At 39.2% G+C, this 17,580-nt stretch overlaps 1 protein-coding gene across 2 annotated transcripts in view; it reads right to left on the reverse strand.

The window, feature by feature from the left end:
• Positions 1–1,490, reverse strand: part of LOC126964913 (eIF-2-alpha kinase GCN2) — a 42,352-nt gene extending 40,862 nt beyond the window's left edge. For both annotated transcript variants that reach the window (XM_050808228.1, XM_050808229.1), the window contains exons 1-3: positions 1,350–1,490; positions 1,011–1,171; positions 41–176 (exon numbers count right to left, since the gene is read on the reverse strand). In XM_050808228.1, coding sequence (XP_050664185.1) covers positions 41–176; positions 1,011–1,171; positions 1,350–1,403 — 351 coding nt within the window. In that variant the 5' untranslated portion in view covers positions 1,404–1,490. The remainder of the gene's footprint in view (positions 1–40; positions 177–1,010; positions 1,172–1,349) is intronic.
• Positions 1,491–17,580: the final 16,090 nt, after the last annotated feature.

The following is a 17,580-nucleotide window of genomic DNA, read 5'->3' on the forward strand; positions in this document are numbered from 1 at the left end:
TTTTTTTAATGAATTTTAAAAGTTTATTTTGAATTATCACCTGTGTATGCTGTGCTAATTGGTATAACATAACTTCACCACAAAGCTGTGCTGCCATATTGTTCAACTCTTTTAGCAATTTGGCTGCGTTATCATCTGAGAGGCCATTCACTTTAGTCACTGATACAAGAGGTGGTCTGAAAGTAGTGTAATAATGAACACATTAACATGTTTAAAGTTATGGTAATAGTTGCATGAAAGTTTGGTCAACACAACATACTAAAAATTTTTTTTATGAGAATAATAATGAAAACCTGATGGTAAGAGTTGCACCATTTGCTTTACAAACAATTAAATAAATATCATTTCCTGGCAAGAAAAACATAATAGATAATATGTAAGTGATGATACACACAGGGGTGTGCATATCATATAGGCAATTAGTCAGTGCCTACCGCCTTATGAACCTAAATAAATATAGTACTAGTGTTAAAGTTAATTTGGTTCTGTTATTTTATTATCAAACTTCTATTGAAAACCCACTCATAAATTTTTTCCATACACTAGATACTAAATACCTACGGTAAGCAATCTTTGCATATTCCAAATCTCAACTACGACTAGTTAGATCCACTGTGCCTACCTTGCTAGAAAATCAATGCACATACCAGGATACATATGAACTTATATACCTTGGCACAGTCAGAATCCTCAGATTTAGGTATGTATCTAAACTTTAACTATTATTGTTATATTGGTTTAAATTTAAGGAGCTTTCTTCCACGTACTACAAAGCTGTGGAATGAGCTTCCTTGTGCGGTGTTTCCGGGACGATACGACATGGGTACCTTCAAAAAAACGCATACACCTTCCTTAAAGGCCGGCAACACTCTTGTGATTCCTCTGGTGTTGCAAGAGAATGTGGGCGGCGGTGATCACTTAACACCAGGTGACCCCTACGCTCGTTTGTCCTCCTATTCCATAAAAAAAAATATACTTAACCTACTTATCGTATAACAATATATACTTACTTATCAGGGTAGTTATGACAGCATTTAAAGTTCAATGTGGCCGAACAGTGAACCCCTTCAGAATTGTGAAGTGGTTGGAGCGTCAGTAGAAGGTTTAATGGTCTCCATTCATTCCAAACTGCTTTCTTACGAATGTCAACTACAGCATCACCATAGATTGCCTGGAATTAAATATGTTGAATAGTAACAAAATTTCAATTATTATTAATATGTAAAATATATTATATATATAACAAACAAATTACAGTTTAAAATAAAAATTACTCATACGTTGTGTATTCTACAAACTGCTGAGGTTTCCTTTACAAGATTGATAAATTATAAATATACTTCACGTACCTGTAATGCAACTAATTCATTGTTTTGTCTATCTTCATATGATTCTTCACTCATTTTGATAGATATTCAATAAGAATCCTTTCAGCTTAGTTAAGAATCTAGTAAATAAAATTGTTTAAAATTAAGCAAAACAAAAATATCCGGCGCACGTCATAACAATATTTCCCATTTGTCAAGTGTCAACTGTCAACGTCAGAAATGTCAGTTCATGTTCTTCTTCAAATGTCAGTTAATGCGTACAAAGACAATTGGTAAGTACTTAGGGTGTGTTCCGATATGCACCACGACCACTGTAAAGTGTGACGTCAATTGAGTATACTATGAAGCCGTTTCTTTTATATTATATATATTAATATTGGTTACCATTTAAAATGGAACGCAATCCCGTATACTGTCAGCCGCATTTTTTGACGCAGCATTCAAATGAGTGTACCAAAGATTTCTAGTTCATTAAAAAAAAAACTGTTGTTGGAGTACTGTCAAATTAAAAATATTGGGGATTAAACTTAGGTATTGTTTATAAATCTGCCTGAGCACTCGAGTGGTTTTTACTGATCACGTGATCAAACTACTGCGAGTACCTTACCTCGAAAACGCCAGTGCTCACAGTAGAACATGGCGGCGATTTATAACGTCATATTATATTTCCCTAGAGTAATGCGGCAGTATACTGGCAGTCCATAACGGAACAAATTTTTCTACAGTGATAGGACTGTGCAGTGCTCGCAGTGCATATCGGAACATACCCTTATTATTTAATTAAAATACATGACCCGTTTTTGTATGGAGTGTGTTTTTAATTCTTGCGGTCACTAAACAAAACCAAACTATGCCCTATAAAACAATAAATTAAGTAGTCTAAAAAAGCTACTTCTATAATTTTAAACACCTGCGTTTTTGTTGAATTAAATATCAAAGTTTTTTTTTAATACAGCAGTATTACAAAGACAAAAGTGTATATTTATTCTTTTTTATTAGCCTAATGTCAACATGGTATTTATGTTGATTAACTGCCTTCAACTGACGCCAAAATGTTTGTATAGCTTTGGTATAGCAAAAAGTCCAAGAAGAAAGCCTGCCCGACTTGGATTATTTATTGGTTAATTATTTAGGTTGATATGATGTTATCAAAGGAATCGATCTATCGTTATGTTATTTTCGATGTTTTCGTTTTCTTAACTTATTGTAGATGTTATATTTTGAGCTTTTTAATATATTTATTAAAAGGTATTATTTGCCATACTTGGTAAGGACGAACAGAAAGAAGTTGTCCAAGCTCGAGAATATGGCAATAATATTTTTCTTACACGGTTTCTCACACAGAAATCTGATCATACCGCAAGGTCTATTTGGAAAATTTGAAAATAATCCTATCGTAATTTGTGATGGCACTTATATATTATATTTACAAAAATCTTAAAATTATTTATTTAAAAAAAAATAATATAGTTTGCACAAGTTTGCAAATCTTGTATAGCCATTTTAATAGTGGCTACTGACGGTTACATTGTAGATATTTTTGGACCATATGCAGCAAACACCTCAGATGCTACTATAATGAGACAGCTATTTAGCTATTTCAGGATGAAAATTCACCTGAAAGACATTAATTCATCTCATAATAACTCTTTAAGGTAAGTTGTTAAAATTTTCACTATTTAATGACTTAGTCGACTTGTTTCGTTTTGCATTAGTTTCTTTGGGTTTTGTAAGTTTCCATTCTGAAAAAAAAGCAACCCCGTGTTCAAGCAAGCCAAACTAAAAAGTCAATCAACTTTTCAAGTTTTCAAGTTCATAATGTTTAAAAACAATAATGTAAACTTTTAATTTTGATTTATTTTTAAAACTTATTTTCAATTATAATATAGGTAATATTATTAATAAACCAAAAACACTATTAAATTAATTATTGAAATTATCAACAATGCACAGTCTTAAAGATGTCATGTTGAAATTTCAATAAATCTAATCAATTTAACTCAAAAGAAATTCTCGTAGGTACTTATTAATCATGATTCGTTGCCCAGACTCAGAAAGAAGAATAGAGATTGCATAAAATAAATAGCATAAAAGTAAATTCCAGTTTTTTTGGCAAACCAAGCAAAATTATAACGTTATTATTTTCTTTTTTGTCATTATTTCAATATATTTTTTGTTTCTAACCTTAACTATATTATTGTTGTTTTATGATCACTTATTATATAAGCTGTATTTAAGTTTGTGTAAGTAATTTTATTTTTCGTATATATTTATTACGGCGCTGAGACTTGGACACTGAAAGCTGCAGACCGCAAACGCATTGATGCTTTTGAGATGTGGTGCTGAAGAACGATGCTCCGTATACCCTGGACAGCATTTCGATCTAATCTCTCCATACTGCGTGAACTCAGGATCTCCTCGCGATTTTTTTTTATGGAATAGGAGGACAAACGTGCGTACGGGTCACCTGGTGTTAAGTGATCACCGCCGCCCACATTCTCTTGCAACACCAGAGGAATCACAAGAGCGTTGCCGGCCTTTAAGGAAGGTGAACGCGCTTTTTTTGAAGGTACCCATGTCGTATTTTCCCGGAAACACCGCACAAGGAAGCTCATTCCATAGCTTTGTAGTACGAGGGAGAAAGCTCCTTGAAAACCGCACCGTGGAGGACCGCCACACATCCAGATGGTGGGGATGAAATCCTAACTTGTGGCGTGTCGTGCGAAGGTGGAATTCGGCGGCAGGAATCAGGTTAAACAGCTCTTCGGTACACTGTCCGTGATAAATGCGGTAGAAGACACACAATGAAGCAGCGTCTCTACGCAACGCCAAGAGATCCAGCCGTTCACAGAGCACTGAGCCCCCGACAATTCGAGCTGCTCTACGTTGCACGCGGTCAAATGGATCGAGCAGATACTGGGGTGCACCAGACCAGAGATGACAGCAATACTCCATGTGTGGCCGGACCTGCGCTTTGTAGAGCGCTAGAATGTGGGCCAGCTTGAAGATTGCGGCGATTGTCTTCCGAATGTCTGCGCAGTTATAGAATACTTCGGTCACATCGCAAGGAAGGACGATGGAGACCTTGAGAGGCTCATTGTGGTCGGCAAAATAGATGGGAAAAGGCCTCGTGGACGCAGTCCAACACGATGGTCCGACCAGATCCGCTCCGCCCTCGACTCTACGGTTCACAATGCCTTTCACACCGCCAGAGACAGGAATAGATGGAGAGCGATCATACGTGAGAAAGTGATACAGAGGGGTGGTCACGCCCCTTAGTACTGAGGATTACGACGCAGGGAGGAGGAAGTAATTTTAAATATATGATTATTTGTGTTTAGGACGCGTTGTAAAACAATTTAATAATGTATAGGTATCTACTGTAACTTTTAATTAGGGACGGATAGCACTGTAGATTGAATTCAAATATTTTTATTCATATTTACCTATAATTAGTTATACAATTAGTAATAGTTATCTATATACGCTTTTGTTGCTTATAAGTCTTATTGTTGTATGATTAAGTAAATATGATGATTTTATATATGTATGTCCAATTAATTAAATGACATGTCGGTGAATTATTTCGCAATTTGAAAAACAGGTATTTTAACAGTTATATGAAGTAGGTATGCTGAGATGGTTTGGACATGTTGAGAGAATGAATGAAGAACGATTGACGAAGAAAGAGTATAAGGCCAGTGTGAATGAAAGTGTTGGAAGGGGTAGACCTAGGCGGACGTTTCAAGATCAAAACAGGGACGTCTTGAAAAAAGGCCAGGTCAAGAGTACCCTAAACCGAAGAGCATGTATAAAAGGAATAATGAAAGTGAACGAAGCGAAACAAGTATGTAAGGATCGTAGCAAATGGAAAGAAGTGGTCTCTGCCTACCCCTACGGGAAAGAGGCGTGATTTTATGTATGTATGAATTAGGTTAAAATAAAATAACCTCACAGATAAAATATTCTACTGTCAAATAGTAGGATTTGACTTACAAACTCAACCAACAAAGTGGGTTTTCATATTTGGCCAACCTGTTTCGTTTTGCAGCTAGTTCCTTTGAGTTTTGTAAGTTTCCATTCTGAAAAAAAAACAACCCTGTGTTCAAGCAAACCAAACTATAAAAAAAACTTTTCAAGTTGATTGACTTTTAGCGTGTCTACAACGGAGTCACTCATGCAATTTATTTTTAATAATAAATAGGTACAAATCAATAAAACATAATCAAAGACAAAGAAAAAAACACGCAGAAATAACGAAATAAAGAGTTCCTAATGACTAAATTAATTACTGACATGTTATTAACATTGCCCAAAAATTCGAATATACTAAATTGGAAAATTGGTTCTCATGTAGGTAGGTACTGTAATATCACACTCACCTTTTACAACTCACGGTCACATAAACTGGCTTATAACACTTCCAATAAGTGAGTACAGTGAACAGAAACAAATTAACCCGTCACAGCTGTCAGGTTGTCAAGAATTCCGCTCCGGGTTAACCGATGCCTGTTTATGTCAACTTACCCGTACCTCACTCAAAACTTCTACCTGCAAGTATGTCGGCTGTTTTTAACACTTAGTAAGCTGACGTTCTGTAGTCCTAACATTAGCGGTTGTTTAATTTGGACTATGTAGGTAGGTAGGTATATAAAACAATAGATCTTTTACCAAATGTTCTTTACCGTCATTTGCACATCTATTACATACGTGAGTAAATAAAGTAAAGGGTTTTTATTTGAAAACAAAATTTATGAAACATCAAGTCAATTTAATAATATGCAAATATTGGGGTTGAGCGGGTTGTCATCTGTAAAGTAGATCTTGTAGAAAAAGCCACAACCGGAGCGTTGGACAAGACATACAATATTTATCAACGGCACGCACGGAACGTGAAAGGTCGCGGGTTCGAGTCCCGCATCGTTCATAAATTTTGTTCACAAATTTGATATGTGTAATTAATCAAATGGTTTGAGTTTTCTTTAGTGTTAATTCTGTCAATGTTTGTCTTTAAGCAATTCGACACGGTAGGGCTTAGGTGTGAGCTACTACCGGGGTCCACAGGTGGCGGATAGTGGAACGGCTGTAAGATATTATCCCTAGCTGCTTCGGCAGTCCCCGACCAGACACCGGCAGGATTAGAGGGTGTAGCGTGTAGAGCCCCTAGGATTTTTTTTTTTTTGAGAGGAGGAAATACGGTTACGTATATAATATGTCGGACTCGAGTGTCCGCGTAAGCGGACACCCCATACCGACTAAAACCTCCTCTGTGCTGTTAGCAGCCCTGGCTTTCACAGCGAAGTAGGACGTGGGCCGTGGAGGCCGCAAAGACTATGCAACAACAGTCGCGGGGCGTCTCCTAAGGAGACTCGAACCTCAGACCTGTGTGCTTGTGGGAAGGAGAGAGAATGAAAATGAAGATGAAATGAAGATGAAAGATGAAAAGGTGATAAGAACACACTCGCCGGCGAGTGTGGTGATGTTTTGTGTAATGTATGTAAGTGTGTATGTGTGTGTTTATGATTGTATGTATGTGTGTTTGTATGTATGTACGTAGTGTAAATGTTTGTGTGCATGTATGTTTGTGTTTGTGTCTGTTTGTGGAATGTGTTTGTGATTGTGTAAGTGGTGTATGTCAGTCCGTCAGTCAGTCCGTGTGTGAGTGAGTGTAGTGAAGCGATTACAGGACGAGGACTAACGTCTCGTCGGGTATCAAAACAATTTGGGGTGTATCTAGGGTGCGGGCCGCTGGCCATCGTCAGAGCGATGAGTGCCAGTGGTTTGCGGTGGTTGACCGCGCCTACGCATGCGAAGGCGGTGTTTGCGTGTCTGTGTCGGTGTTTGTGTGGGTGTCGCGTTCGCGATGGTGATGTCGTCATCCGGGTCTACCGTTACGTGTCTGGGACGTCTTATTGGGTTGAGACTATGGTGAAGGGTGGTGTACCCGCATGCCTTCCTAACCAAGATGTTGGCATGGTTAGGCGCCTTGTCAAAGAAGCGTCGCGAGATCTCTTTAAAGTGTTGAGCTATCGTCGGAAGCTCTAGGTCGCGGTGAAGGTCAACGTTTCGGATGAACCACGGGGCTCCGGTTGCCATGCGCGTGAATTTATTTTGAACTACTTGCAAACGACGTAAGTAGCTCGGTCGGGTGTGCGCGAAAACGACGCTTGCGTATGACAGTATAGGCCGTACGATTGTTTTGTACAGCGTCACTTTGTGTTTGAGCGGAAGTTTGCTTCGCCCACACACAAGTGGATAAAGGCGACTGAGGACAAATCGGGCTCTATTGCATACCGTATCAATATGTTTCTTGAAGTTCATATTGCTGTTGAACGTGACTCCTAAGTATTTGTAATCCTTCACCCACAGTATGGGTGTTTCATACAATTTAATGACGTCGGTCGGTCGTTTTTTAGCGCGGATACTATTCGCGTTACCGAAGAGTACCGCTGCACTCTTGGTGGGGTTCACTTCAATCCGCCATTTTCTGAACCAGTTGCCTAGTTCATCGACGGCGGCTTGAAGCACTTTAATGTTCCTGCTCAAGGTTGAGCGGTTCAATAGAGCGGAGCCAAAGTAGAGTGCCGTATCGTCAGCGTACTGAGCGAGCTGGACACTCGGAAACTTGGGAATGTCGCTCGTGAAGAGCGAGAAAAGAGTGGGAGAGAGGACTGAACCCTGTGGCACGCCAGACCTGATGGGTCTGGGTGAGGATAGGGTGCCCTCTACTCGATATCGGAAGCAGCGATCAGTAAGGTAGGCTCGTATGATGCGCACGAGCCTGTCTGGCACTCTCAATTGATACAGCTTGAATACTAAGCCGTTGTGCCATACCTTGTCGAATGCCTTCGCGACATCGAAAAACACGGCTGCCGTGGTAGCGTGAAGTTGACGCCGTACGAGAATGTACTCGGTGAGTCGGTGAGCCTGCTGGGGACACGAGTGAGCGGTTCTGAATCCGAACTGTATGTCGGGTATCAGGTTGAGCTCCGCGATGTAATGATTAAGACGCGCGAGAATTAATCTTTCGTAAAGTTTCCCGATCGAGTTAATTAAGCTAATAGGCCTATAGCTACTCGGATTAGCTTTAGGTTTATTGGGTTTTGGGATACCGATAACAATGGAATCCTTCCATTGTTCGGGGAACGCGCTGTTAGACAATAGAATATTAAAAATGGTAACCAATAAAGTAATAAGAGTCGAGGGTAGGATTTTAAGAACCCTATTGTTTATAGTGTCAGGCCCCGGGGCCTTCTTGGAGTTAAGCTCCTTAATGATTAGCTTCACCTCTTCGTAAGAGGTGGGTTTTATTACATCGCCTGAAGGGCTCAGAGCGGAGCGACGTGCAACTTCACGATCAACTTCGTCAACGTGTGTCGGGTCGGCTGCTGCATTTGGAGAGCACTGACTCTTGAGACTATCGGCGAGGCATTCAGCCTTCTCATCGTCATCGAGCGCCGGCTGCAGTTCCGGTCTGTCCAAAGGAGGCATGACAGTGGGCGGCTCCTGTTTGAACGCGCGAGGCAGCTTCCAGAAAGCCACATGTATTCTCGACCGACGGATACCTATCGTAAAGTCTAGTGGCTCTGGGCTTCTGTGTGAGTAAGTTCCTGACCTCTGGAGGCAGGTTTAGGCGATGCGGTTGCATCGTCGGAACCTGCCTGGAGCAGGCCTTGATCCTATTTTGTATATGTGACGTCACATGAGAGATAGCACTGTGAGCCGTGTCGACCGAGTTGATGACGTCCGGTATAAGGTCAAGGTCGTCGGACTTGATAGACTCGAGATCCTTTTCCAGCCGTTGCCAGTCGATCACTGTTTTCGTCGGTGGTTGAAAGTTAACCGGTGGGCCTAGATTTAGGACGACAGGCCGGTGGTCTGACTCTAATTCGTTGAAAACCTCGATTGAATTTACATTGAGCGTTACGTTCTTAAGTAACGCAACGTCTAGAATGTCGGGTCGGTGCGCGACGTTATCCGGATAATGTGTTGGTTCGTCGGATGCTATTACTGAAAAGTTCAGCGTGTCTGTCAGCGAATCTAATAAGATTCCGTTTCTATTTGTGGCTCTACTGTTCCAGCTGGAGTGTTTGGCGTTAAGATCGCCGCCCACTATGACTGTGGCCCCGTGGCCGAGTAATGCTTCTATATCTGTGTATAATACTATAATACTTGTTTGTTGGGCGGAAGATAAGCTGAAATAACAGTGATCGGCTGGTGATTCGCCATACTGACCCGGATGGCAGAGGCCTCGATGTTAGTGAGGACCGGAGGATCTAGTGTAGGACTAGGATACAGTGTAGAGACCTTTTAAAATAAATGAGGGTGCCGCCTATACGAGTGGTGCGATCATTCCTGAGTAAGTTATAATTAGCGATACGCGGATCGCGTATACGTGGTTTTAGAAATGTCTCTTGCACTAAGAATAGGTCTAATTGATGTTCGTGAGCGAACTCCTTCACCAAGTCTAGTTGAGGATTAAGGCCTTTGGCGTTAAAATACGCTATAAGGAGCGTATGTGGTTTAACCCGTCCGCTTACGTAATAAGGCATCGCGAATGTTTTTATACTTTCGCCCTATATCGGTGAGGGCACGGAATATTTTGCCGTTGTCTGCCATAACTTGCAGGAGCGACGGCGGGTCGTCCCGGACAGCCTCGAGCCTGCTGGCCAGGGCTATGATTTCATCTATGTCGAACAGCTCTGACAGTTCGAACATGAAGGCAAAGGTGCTGCCGCCTTGGTTACCTGTTGCCGCGGACGCGGGCGCCGGTGGCCTCGGTCGCGGGACCGACGCCGCCGGGCGGGACGCTAGCGGTGGCCGGAGGGGCGCAGCCCCTAGGAAAGGTTATTCTATAGAAAAACTAAAAAGACCCAATGAAAATCCTGTGACATGGCGAGTCAATGCCGCCAGTAAATAAGCATTAATCTCCTCCAACTGCGGGCAGCTGCGTAGGTGGTAGACTGAGTGAGTGTGAGCTGGACAAGCCTGTACAGTCACCAGTTATATTGTTGTCCTATGAATCCCAGATTCAGAAAGCAGCAAACATCGATGTGGAAGACCACGGAAAACCACCACATTATTAATTTCCCAGGATAAATCATTATGGCTGAGACAAATATAACAATATCCCTTAGTCCTCGGCAGACCTTAAATGGTCAGAGGGTGAGAAGAATCTCCGGGTCAGCCATAAAGATCGCAACTTGGAATGTCCGCAGCTTGTACGAAGACGGTAAACTGGAAAATGTTATAATGGAAATGAATAGATTAGAGCTTGATATCCTTGGAATAAGTGGAAAGGAAATGGTATAGTTACTTCAGAAAATGCTACAGTCTACTATTCGGGTAGCAATGATTTATTTTATTTATTTATTTATTTAATTTAGGTACAAAAACGATTACAAAGTAAAACATATGTAATATAAAATAAAAATAAAGATCTTATCACTATAAAATTGTAAATCCAACTATTGTACACAGCGTTATATTATTTACAATCACATTGAAAATATGTAAGTACAACTAATATTTGAGTTCTATGGTACAGTGCTTCTTAATTGTTATTTTAAAATTATATAAACTTTGATTAAATATGTCAATTTCACAATTTTTAATACTATTTAACTCGTTATATAATTGGCACATACGATGAAGTGGATTATTATATGCGACATTGTTGTAACAGTGCGGTATTGCAAAAATTGTAGGCATACGAGTGGCTTGCTTGCGAGTAATAAAGTGAACATCTGTTAATAAATCATTGCTAAAAGTCCCATGCACAATCCTGTGTAGGATAGCCATGTCAGCAATTTCTCGCCTGCATTTAAGAGTTTGAAATTTAAAATATACCAAGCGGTCCTCATACTCAGGTATGGCTCGTCTCAATCCCATTCTTATACATAATTTTCTAATGAATCGCTTTTGAACTGTTTCTATACTATCTTTGTCAGCTTTGTAAATGGGTGCCCAGACTGAGGAACAGTACTCAAGTTGCTGTCTTACTAGTGAGGTGTAAAGTATCTTTAGCGAATCTATGTGCTTGAATGGTTTTGATGTGCGCATCATAAATCCTAGCATCCTACTTGCTTTTTTCACTATGGTTTCATAATGATGTTTAAAACTTAATGATGAATCGAACCACACACCTAAATCACGTAGAACACCAACCCTGACTAAATTGGTACCATCTATGGAATAGTTAAAATTTATTGTATTCCTTTTTTTTGTGAAGCTAATAAATTGACATTTTTTTATATTTACTGACATGTCGTTAGTTTTACACCATTCATTTAAAGTATTAACGCTATCCTGGAGTAAATAGCAATCTTCAATTCTTGATATCTGGGTGTATAATTTAATATCATCAGCATAAGCTAAACATTTACATGTCATTTTATCAAGAAGGTCATTGATGAAGATCAAAAATAGCAGGGGTCCTAAATTTGAGCCCTGAGGGACCCCGGAAGTGGGTTCAAAAGGAATAGATTCAAAACCATACAATGCAACTATCTGGGATAATCAATATCATAGAAATGGTGTTGCAGTAATTATAAAAGACGCTCTACGATCTACTGTAAGGAATTTTCTTCCCATTTTGGACCGGGTAATGTTATTACAACTTGAAGCTAAGCCGTTTAACATCAACATAATCCAAGTTTATGCACCTACTGCAGACAAAAGTGACAATATGAATGAGGAATTTTACGATGACATAGAAACAGCCCTCAAAATAATTAAAAAACATGATACAACAATAATTACGGGTGATTTTAACTCCAAAATCGGACAAGGTCCAGTACCCGATGTTGTTGGCACTTTTGGGGTTGGGGTTCGAAACGATCGAGGAGAAAGGTTGGTGCAGTTCTGCCAGGAGCGTGAGTTTGTCATCACTAATACATTCTTTAAGTTACCACCTAGAAGACTTTACACTTGGCGTTCACCAGCCGATAGTCCAGAGAAGATCGTACGTAATCAAATAGATTTCATATTGGTCAGCAGAAGACATAGGAATAGCATAAAATCTGCTAAAACATATCCCGGAGCCGATATTGGATCTGACCACAATCCTATTGTGGCCGTAATAAAGTTTCAGTTAAAGAAAATCCAACAACAACCAAAAATCACCAGAATAGACCTTGACAAATTGAAAAACCCTGAATCCAAAAAACAACTTCATTTAGCCATCAATGACGACATTTGTAGGCTAAAACGAAACAATGTTAATCCTGGTTTCTCGGACATGGAACAACCGTGGCATAGTTTTGAGACGACAATACTTGACACAAGTGAAAAGATCTTGACGTCGACACCACGAACGAAGAAAAAGAAATGGATTACTGACGAAATAATGGATTTAATGGATAAAAGACGTGAAAATAAAACGAACAAAGAAAAATATGACACAATAAAACTTTTAATACGGAAAAAAATAAGACAGGCAAAAGAAACATGGTATGGTAATCTTTGTTCTGAGATAGAGAAACAGGATAAGAAGTTTGACTGTTTTAATATGCATAAGAAGATTAAAGAGCTTATATCTCCTAAACATCAAGGACGCAGACAAGTAACTCTTCTCAATAAATATGGCAATTATGCATCTTCCACCGATGACATGTAAGTAACATGGGAACAATATGTTACTGAGCTGTTTCATGACACTCGATCTGATCCTGTAGATTTCGTTTGTGATGACACGGGACCAGCCATTACGAAAAGTGAAGTCTATCATGCCATAAGAATTGCATTGCGTAGAGACGTCGCTTCATTGTGTGTCTTCTACCGCATTTATCACGGAGAGTGTTCCGAAGAGCTGTTTAACCTGATTTCTGCCGACGAATTCCACCTTCGCACGACACGCCACAAGTTAGGATTTCATCCCCACCATCTGGATGTGTGGCGGTCCTCTACAGTGCGGTTTTCAAGGAGCTTTCTCCCTCGTACTACAAAGCTATGGAATGAGCTTCCTTGTGCGGTGTTTCCGGGACAATACGACATGGGTACCTTCCTACTTACTTCCTACCTTAAAAAAGCGCGTACACCTTCCTTAAAGGCCAGCAAGGCTCTTGTGATTTCTCTGGTGTTGCAAGAGAATGTGGGCGGCGGTGATCACTTAACACCAGGTGACCCGTACGCTCGTTTGTCCTCCTATTCCATAAAAAAATAAAAAAAAAATGTGAGTCCTTACTATCATATACCCAGTTTGGTTTTAGAAGCGGTTTGGAAACAAGAGACGCACTTTTCGGCTATTAGGTGCTGGTACAAAGATGCTGGGATATGAATCTATTTGTCTCTTCATTGACTATGAAAAGGCCATTGACCGAGTTCAACATGTCAAATTGATGGAGCTGCTCCAGAAAATTGCCTTGGACTTTAAAGACTGTCGATTTATCAGAAACTTATATTGGAAACAGCGTGCAAACATTAGGGTCAACGGGAAACTTTCATCATACATCGAGTTAGAAAGGAGCGTACGACAAAGCTGTATTTTGTCACCCTTACTTTTTAATTTGTATGCTGAAGCCATATTTTCGGAAGCGCTTGATAACAGCACAGACGGAATATCAATTAATGGCAAAATGTTGAACAATATTAGGTACGCAGACGAAACGATATTAATCGCGGACAGTCTTGAGGGCCTTCAAAGACTAGTCAACTCCGTAGCTTCCGTCAGTGCTGAGTATGGTATTAGCATCAACACGAAAAAGACGAAGTACATGGTAATAAGCCGTACACCTGACTTTGACCATTGAGGGATAAAGAAGTGGTCTTTATGCCTCAATGGTCAAAGTCTTGAAAGGGTTGCCAAGTTCAACATGTCAAATTGATGGAGCTGCTCCAGAAAATTGCCTTGGACTTTAAAGACTGTCGATTTATCAGAAACTTATATTGGAAACAGCGTGCAAACATTAGGGTCAACGGGAAACTTTCATCATACATCGAGTTAGAAAGGAGCGTACGACAAAGCTGTATTTTGTCACCCTTACTTTTTAATTTGTATGCTGAAGCCATATTTTCGGAAGCGCTTGATAACAGCACAGACGGAATATCTATTAATGGCAAAATGTTGAACAATATTAGGTACGCAGACGAAACGATATTAATCGCGGACAGTCTTGAGGGCCTTCAAAGACTAGTCAACTCCGTAGCTTCCGTCAGTGCTGAGTATGGTATTAGCATCAACACGAAAAAGACGAAGTACATGGTAATAAGCCGTACACCTGACTTTGACCATTGAGGGATAAAGAAGTGGTCTTTATGCCTCAATGGTCAAAGTCTTGAAAGGGTTGCCAAGTTCAGATATCTAGGCACAATGGTTGACGACTCAGGAGATCACAGCCTCGAAATACGATGCAGAATAGAGCAAGCACGCAACGCCTTTTCAAAAATGAAAAAGTACTTTGTGACCGGAACCTAAACATCTCTCTTCTCATATACGCATAGCGCGGTGCTATGTCTTTTCTGTACTCCTATACGACGTAGAAGCTTGGACGCTGACAGAAGCTATGACAAAAAAAAACTGGAAGCGTTCGAGATGTGGGTGTACAGACGTATGCTGAGAATTTCTTGGACAGAGCGCGTACGGAATAGCATTGTGTTAGAGAGAATGGGAAAGGCTACTTACGTCTATTAAGGAACGAAAGTTAGAATATTTTGGACATGTGAGGCGTAATGCCAAGAAATATGAACTCCTTCAACTAATCATGCAGGGGGAGGCCTGGCCGCAGAAGGATATCGTGGCTTAAAAACTTGCGCCAATGGTTTGGGAAGAGCACAAGATCTTTGTTTAGAGCAGCTGTGTCGAAAGTTGAAATTGCCAACCTTCGCAAGGAGACGGCACGTTAAGAAGAATTCGACACGTGTTTAGCCTCTTCACGAGGCATCCTCAGTTCATGTTGAGTCGCCAAAATCTGGCAAGACTGCTCTCGTGGCTCGAGAAAACTCAAATCATTTGAATAATTATGGATTTCCGCAAAGTAACGCCTACTTCAATAAATTTTTTGTGTAATTAATCCCAGAAGTGAGGGTTATCACTTTAAAAAATAACAAAAATGTTTAGTTTTATCTTTAAACTCAAACTTAAATATGCTTAGCCGACACTTTTGATTTTAAACTTAATCTACAAAGTGCTTGAGAACATTTTAAACAAAGGTTTTGTCAACACATGATAAGGTCTTATAAGTTTCACCAAAACGTTACCTGCTATTTCAGCAAAATCTGCTTAGTTCGAGACGATATTGAGTGATAATCTGAACATCCCTAAATCATGGTTATGTTTAAAAACTCCTTGATTTTAAAGTTCATAAGACAATGTTTTATACAAACATCAATCACCTGGCGGAAACTGAAAATAAAATTCTCAATTTCGAGAAGAATAATTCAGAAAGTAGGTAAAGAAAAAAGATATCAGAATTAGTTGTGATACATAATTGTATCTAGTTAAATGTGAAAAAAATTGTGAACCAATGTGAAAACATTGAATATCGCTAGGTAATCAATGTAAAATAAGTTGCTTGGAAATTGATACTAAATATCGACAAGGAAATGAACCACACAGTTTTCTTCGTAACATAAATTTAAATAATAATAATAAATATAATAAACTAATACTGTGAAAATACTGTAATAAAATAATATTGTGAAAGAACTGAAAGAATTTTAATATTAATTATTTTTAATCTTATATTTTATCAATATGTTAATATCGAAGCCGACTAGTTTAATTAATAAGTACTTGGCTTTTTATTAATCAAATTCCCTAGAGTTAATTATTGGCTAGTCCTTTAATTAAATTCCATGTTTTATGTACTTTTGTGTTGACTGAACTAATAATTAATATACATGACCTAATCTGACCACACAAGTATGGTTATAATTTGCATAGGGTTGGTCTTGACCAACAACAAAATGGCGAATGAAAAAACGAAATGGCTGAACAGCCTTCTGATTAAACGTTACGTAGGTAACGCAATAGGGCCAGTGGTTTTTCTGCTATCTCCTAAATAAAGTAACTTCATTTTTTATGCAAAAAGAGACGAGACGTGCAGCTGATGGTAATTGATACGCCCTACCCATTACAATGCAGTTCCACTCAGGTTTCTTGAAAAACCACAAATATTCTGAGCGGCACTACAGTTGCGCTCGTCACCTCGAGACATAAGATGTTAAGTCTCATTTGCCCAGGAATTCCACTAGACCGAAACACAGTTATGCTTCCACATTACTGCTTCACGGCAGAAATAGGCGCCGTTGTGCTACCCATAATGTAGCCGGCATCCTGTGCAAAGGAGCCTCCCACTAACCAACCCCCTGGTACTAACGACTAATTTAACTATTGATGGATTTATGGCCGTTTTCAATAACCTATCTGTCCTTAGTTTAACTTACGGATACATTGCTGTCACCGATAATGACAAGATCTTAACTATCCTCACTGATGTCCAATATAATTATAATCCAATCTAGTTAGCGTAAAAGAATAGATTTATCTACCTTTAGTAAGTTAAACTAAGGATAGATAGGTTATTGAAAACGGCCGTTAATCAACTGGCTATGACATAAACAACAAGACAAATATATAAATCTCGCCAACAAAAGGATCCTTCAATGTCAAACCAACCATAATTTATTTTGTAAAAGCATTAAAATTGTGTTAGTACTTGATTATTGGCCATAAACTAGTATTATTCACGTTTTATCAGCTACTCTTTATTTACGACCACTTCAGTGTCGTCGTAAAACAGTCAACAACCTGAAAGGGTTGACAATTACTTCAGTCATCTGAATTTTATTGGGGCATGAGTGACCCTTCTAAAACATAAAGTTAAATGTAATGTACGGTCTTTTACCTGTTTATTGATGTTCATTTTTATATCATCCATCAATAGACTGATGATATCATAGATGAGATGAGAAGTAACATTAAATTAATTGTGTGATTACAATGTGAATCCTGTCTGTCCTAAAGTGTAGGTGCGAAATATGGTTTGAAGAAGAAAATAGATAGGTGTGTTCTATTAGATATATTAATCTTAAAACAATGACATGCATGTAATCATTTAGAGATTTTTTAAATAAAAATAAGATACATTACAATGCAGTGCCGCTCAGGATTCTTGAAAAACCCAAAATTCTGAGTGGCACTAGAATAATTGCGCTCGTCACCTTGAGACGTAAGATGTTAAGTCTCATTTGCCCAGTAATTTCACTAGCTACGGCATCCTTCAGACCGAAAAACAGTAATGTTATCATATTA

The sequence above is a fragment of the Leptidea sinapis genome, chromosome 6 (genome assembly GCF_905404315.1).
Source record: "Leptidea sinapis chromosome 6, ilLepSina1.1, whole genome shotgun sequence".
Taxonomy (NCBI): domain Eukaryota; kingdom Metazoa; phylum Arthropoda; class Insecta; order Lepidoptera; family Pieridae; genus Leptidea; species Leptidea sinapis.